Source organism: Morone saxatilis, unplaced genomic scaffold (assembly GCF_004916995.1).
Source record: "Morone saxatilis isolate NCDOM2014 unplaced genomic scaffold, NCSU_SB_2.0 Contig2, whole genome shotgun sequence".
In the NCBI taxonomy this organism is placed as follows: domain Eukaryota; kingdom Metazoa; phylum Chordata; class Actinopteri; family Moronidae; genus Morone; species Morone saxatilis.
This window is the reverse complement of record NW_023339762.1, coordinates 22,453,951-22,459,466: the sequence shown is the minus strand read 5'-3', so window position 1 is coordinate 22,459,466 and position 5,516 is coordinate 22,453,951. Positions and strand designations below refer to the sequence as shown.

At 38.8% G+C, this 5,516-nt stretch overlaps 1 protein-coding gene across 1 annotated transcript; it reads right to left on the bottom strand.

Moving 5' to 3' along the window:
• Window positions 1-4,633: 4,633 nt before the first annotated feature.
• Window positions 4,634-5,472, bottom strand: etfbkmt (electron transfer flavoprotein subunit beta lysine methyltransferase). The gene has a single exon (XM_035665258.1). It carries the CDS (start codon window positions 5,158-5,160, stop codon window positions 4,831-4,833), a length of 330 nt encoding a protein of 109 aa, XP_035521151.1. The 5' UTR covers window positions 5,161-5,472; the 3' UTR covers window positions 4,634-4,830.
• Between the last annotated feature and the right edge of the window lie 44 nt (window positions 5,473-5,516).

Below are 5,516 nucleotides of genomic sequence, written 5' to 3'. Positions count from 1 at the left end.
TTACGTACAGTACAAAACATTTCAATCATTCCTGCTCAAACCATTGACAAAGGCAGACAACAGGCTATCTGTTTCCCTTTACCTCACATTAATCAACGATGTAAAATAATCGTAACACTAATTATTCACAGGCAGTTTATAAATGTTTTTAAAACTCATTAAAGCTTGAACGCTGATTTTTGACCTCAGAATTAGTAGTCTGACAAAATTCTAAACTCAAGGTTCCCTTACTAGATTTCCTCAGGGACTTCTATCATTCTAAACAATCTAAACTTCTCTTTCAACTTTACCACAAGTTTGAGTGACTTATTGGTCATTACTTTGCGTGTGTTGAGGGAAAACGGATCCACGCTGTGCTTGAGATCATCCATGGTAAACGGGTAGCTTTATGCCAATTCATAGGAAAGTCAGTCTGCGTGTGTTAACTTTGATCCGTAGCTGAAGCACAACAGTCACGCTCCCTGACCTTGAGAATGTAGGTGATCTGTGGGAGTGCTTTTAGAGAGTTTTTCTGACTTCAGTTAATGAGCATGAAGCTCCACACTGAAAAAGAAAAAAGTCAGGGCTGGAGATTAATGGCCTTGTTTTATTAGAATTCAGTTGTTTTTTGTGACTCATCCAATTTTTAGACCTCAGTTCAGTTGTTGCCTGTTGGTGAAATGTCCGTTTCGCACTGTTCAGAGAACAGCGCCAGGGATTAAAAACCCACTACCCTCAAGCAACCTTGTGGTCTGAAAACTTAGACAACTGCTCATTTTTCACTCTTGTGAGGTTTCATAACTTCACCTGAGACCTTTTGAACTTTTGTCAGAGCATAAATTAATAATAGGCCAATAATAAAAAAAGGGAATAAAATAGAATAAGGGGTGGGAGTAATACAAATTATTAATAAGGTAAATTAATAAGATGGTAAACATTATTATATAGATTCACATGTTCAACATTTTTGAGACCACCTCAACTAAATATTGAGTCGAGTTGTTCTTAAGTACGTTTTGAGCGGAAATTAGATGAGTGCAAGGCGTGGTCTTCGTTCCCCAACCTAAACTTCATTTAACAGGAATCACTCACTTTTCCTGAATCCAGAAACTAGTTTATTCTTTTTGTTGTTTTTTTTACTCACATTCAGTTAGTTGCACTTTCACTGATAGATGCCACTAAATCCTACACACTGGTCCTTTAAATCATAAACATATCTTAAAAGAAACAGAAAAAGTATGTAATGGAGAATTTTAGCATTAAAATGGACATTTGGGGAAACAGACATCATTACTTTAGTTTGAATGCATTTGGGGGGAATCATGGCGACACAGACAGTTTGCACTGAAACTGCCGGTAGAAATGTCCTTCAGAGAAACCAAACCCTTTTACTTGAGTAAAGAAGTTGAATCAGTACTTCCACTTTTACAAAAGTGTCTGTACTTCAACTTGAGTAAAGAATGTGTGCACTTCTGCCACCTCTGCTGTTAAGATACTCGCAGACTTGGCGGAACCGGCCTCATACTATGGGGACTGGTGATGAGTGAGGCTTTTCACCCTTAAAGGGGGGAATTATGTGGTACATTTCGTGGAGGAAATTGTGTTTTACCTCAAGAAGAAATGAACAAATAAAAGATTACAACACAAACAGTTTTGTCTATTTAATAAAGCAGGATAGTAGGACAGTAGTAGAGAATCCAAAATGTCCAAAAGAATTTTATTGTCAATCTATTTCATCTGAAAGAACAGAGCTGAATACACCAAAGTGCATCTCACAGGTCTGACAAAGAAAGCATAGACACAATCACCTTTTGTAGGACAGTTTGTAACGTCTGGTATGTATGGGAGGAATTCTCTCACGGCCTTGAACATAACTTATTTTGACTGGGTAAGATAGACGTTCACAGATGGTATTTGAAAACAACATGCTTTTTCTTCCTTCTTGAGCAGGGTACAAAAGTATGTGTGTATCACGCAGGATTTTAAGAAATGTAAGGTTTACAGAAGATCATATACATGTTTAATGAGGTCAGCACAGTCCACATGTAGTCATATACATGTATGATGGTATCTGAACTCAAAAGTACCATGTTGGATGTTCATCTATGGTAATGATGTTGTAGGAAATTAACATTTTAGACTGTATTGATTTGGTGATGCCAATGGAATTTTTGTGTTATGAGGAAGAGAATCTACTGACAGCCAACAAAGATTAAAGGATCATTCTACTGACAAAGGCCTGAGGCATTATCAGTAGGTCACCAATTGTTCTTCTGTGTATTTTTATTTACAAATGGCTTTCTCTACAGGTCCAGTGCTTGGTGTGTTCAGCTGAACTGAAGTATCATGGGAATATGCGACTCCTGGCCTAGAAGACCTACGCACAAGGGCACGCAAAGTGGTCACATTCTTTAAAACCAGCACAACAGCAAGAGAGAAGCTCAAAGAAGTGCAGGAGCAGATGAACCGTCCAGTGATGAAGCTGATTCAGGAGGTGGACACACGCTGGAACAGCACCTTCCTCATGCTGCAACGTCTTTTTAAAGAGAGACAGTCAGTGGGGGCAGCTCTTGCAATGCTGAGAACGGATGTGAGACCTCTGTCCTCCGAGGACTATGAGACAGCTGCTGCATGCCTGCAATTGCTGGCCCCCTTTTACCAGGCAACAGTAGAACTTTACATTCCTTAACATTCTTAAGGTCTGGTAGAGAAAAACCATGCTGAGGTCTTCTCTCCATGCTGCATGAAGTAAAGAGACTTGTAATTTCTTCAGAGTCTTAGTAATTCTCTGTCTTTTGGAAGAATTTCTCCTACAATATGTGCTCATACAGTCTCCAGTGAGAAATGAGATACGAAGCAGCAACTGTTTCGTTGCCTGAATGAATCAGCTGTCTGGTTCGCGGTCCAATCAAGTGATTCACTGGTCTCGATTACGACAGGGTTGAGACTGAGAGGTTAATATGTGCAACAATATACTATTATAGAGAAACATACAGAAATGATCAATTTGGCCTCAACACATTTTTTACATACTATTCAATACCCTGTTTTAACCTGAGACAATAGGTGTGACCCATTCTGGTTATATAAGGCTTTAACGTTAGTTCAGCTCTGTACCTTGTGCCTATTCTGTACTAAATTAACTGAGAGAATTAAACACTTGTTACCTGGAATGTGCTTTAAGACAATTAACACCTCAGAAATGTGTCAAGCATCTAAGTATTCCTCTGTCTTTAATGTTCCAAATAACTTTTTTACTGTTTCAGCCAAGTATCTCCTGACCGCATAAATGAGCACAGGTGAATAGAGAAAGTAAAAAAACAATAAGAGGTATTTAACACTAAAACTAAAATAAAAGTAAAAATAAAAACTATGCGAGAGTTTACGGCTTGTGTCATGGGGTAAATGAACTTTCTTTATCATAATGCGGCACATCTCTGGAAGTCTGCAGTAATCAGAAATTACTCTTTAAGCTTAAGTAGGATTTGCTGAAGATCCGCTCCTCTTGGGAAAACCTTGTTCACGCGTTCTCTGATTCAAATATTGACCTGCTGTCAGAATACTAGATAAAGTTTGCCTTCCTAAATCTGAATTGATTGCCAACATCTGCTTTGAATCTGAATGATCTCAAACCTTTCAGTGCAGCTCTAACAGGAGCCATCTGCCAACTCACACAAGTGCATACTAATACTTTCATTGTTCAGTCTTGCTTCATTGTCATGAATGTTGACATATTATTTAGAAGAATGATTCATTTATTAGAAGGTGTTTGATGACTTTTGTTCTCAAAGACCATTTCCAGCTGACAAATGTCTTTATTGTTTTTACACTGGCTCCACTAGAATTTCTGTTTTAGTATGTTTAATATAATAATTACATTATATTTTGGTTCTCTGTGTTTGTCTTTAAACTAACCACTGCTGTAATAAAACAAGACTTCATGTCCCTTAAGATTTTTTTCTGACCATAACAACATCAGCAATAGAACAGGAATGACTTTTGGTTATGGAAAATCATGAAAAAGTAATGACATTGTATATTACTGCCACACTGGGAACACAAACAGAATGGTTTTTTTTTAGAAAATGCTGCTTATTTTCTTTATAACACTTGTGGTTTCTCTTAAGATGATTACTTGCTGCAGATTTCCCATAGTGCCATTTGTCACCACATTATTGCTTTCTATTGAAGTGGACTCTACAGGCCCAGAGGTCTCACTTCCACTCACAAATGAGACGGTTACTAATGTCTCAGGGCTCTGAGTTCAAAACTTGCATAATAAGGAATGTTGTTTGTTTATTGTGGAATAAAGCAAAAGTTAAGATTTGTGTTAAATAATTAACAGTGTGTGTGTGTGTGTGTGTGTGTGAACCTGCAAAGCCCCAGAGTCAATATTACATTTAAAATAAACACAGAATTTCAATATGGGATTTCTTATTCCATAATTACATATTTATGCATTTGATATTGAGGTATTGAGCTCCATATCGCTGACTATTGCCTTGTTTTATTGTTAAATTAGAGATGTGGAGCTCCAAATAATCTGAATGTAAGGAATTGGTGATTAAGACATAAGTTAAAAAAAAGAAAAAAAAAAACAGTCACAAAGAGAAAATGTTAATTTAATAAAAATTAAAAGCAACAATACAGGAAATTATCCAGACTTTTCTTTATTATACTGTTTATGTGCATCCTGGGTATTGAACAAATATCAGGAAGTATCGGCAGTTGTTTTTCACCACTGGTGAAGCAACTAATGAAAACTGAGTGACCCTGAGTGTATAACTACAAAGTAATCCCATAACACCTCATGCAGTCCTTTGCAGCTGAGTACATTAATTACAGAGTTCCTCAGAGTTCAGGACGATAGCTCCAAACACCGCTGCAGGTCAGACCGTAGTTCTCCTCTCTGACGGACTCGGGCAACTCGAACTGAGCCAACTGACACAGGAGTCGTCGGATGCCGTGCTCCTCAAACTGGGCTCTTCCCGGGTCTCCGATCAGGACTTCGGTGCCGTGGACTTCGATGCAACGGTCCAACCAGCTGTGAAGGCTGGTGGCGAGGGCCTGGTCGTAGAACATGTCACCCAGGAGGATCAGGTCGAAGGCCTCAGGTTTTAAACCAATCACGTTGTTAATGAGACAAACAGTCGGCTCCAGGTTGTTCAGTTCAAAGTTCATGTGAGTCGCAACGGCTGCAACTGTAACACAAACAGGCTGATTAAGCACTTTACCTTCTATTGCACTACATGCTCTGGGACATGAAAGAATCTGTGAAATCTATCAAACATTTCACATAGGGACCTGTGACATTGTGAACCAGAAGGGTTGAAACTGATCTATTGGTCACACCAACAGGATGTTGTCAGCCCCCACCTGAAGAAATCTGGCAGGGGAGGAATGTTCATCCCAAATGCAAACTGCTTCCAGTGAGGATCCACATTGTTCTATGCGACCCAAAACCCCATTCAGGTCACCCTGCTCATTAAGTACCCTCTCCCACTAGAGCTAACCAGTATAACCAGTTTTTCAACAGG

Coding starts and splice junctions, on each gene's coding strand:
- etfbkmt (XM_035665258.1), bottom strand. CDS start 5,160: ATGAACTTTGAACTGAACAACCTGGAGCCGACTGTTTGTCTCATTAAC.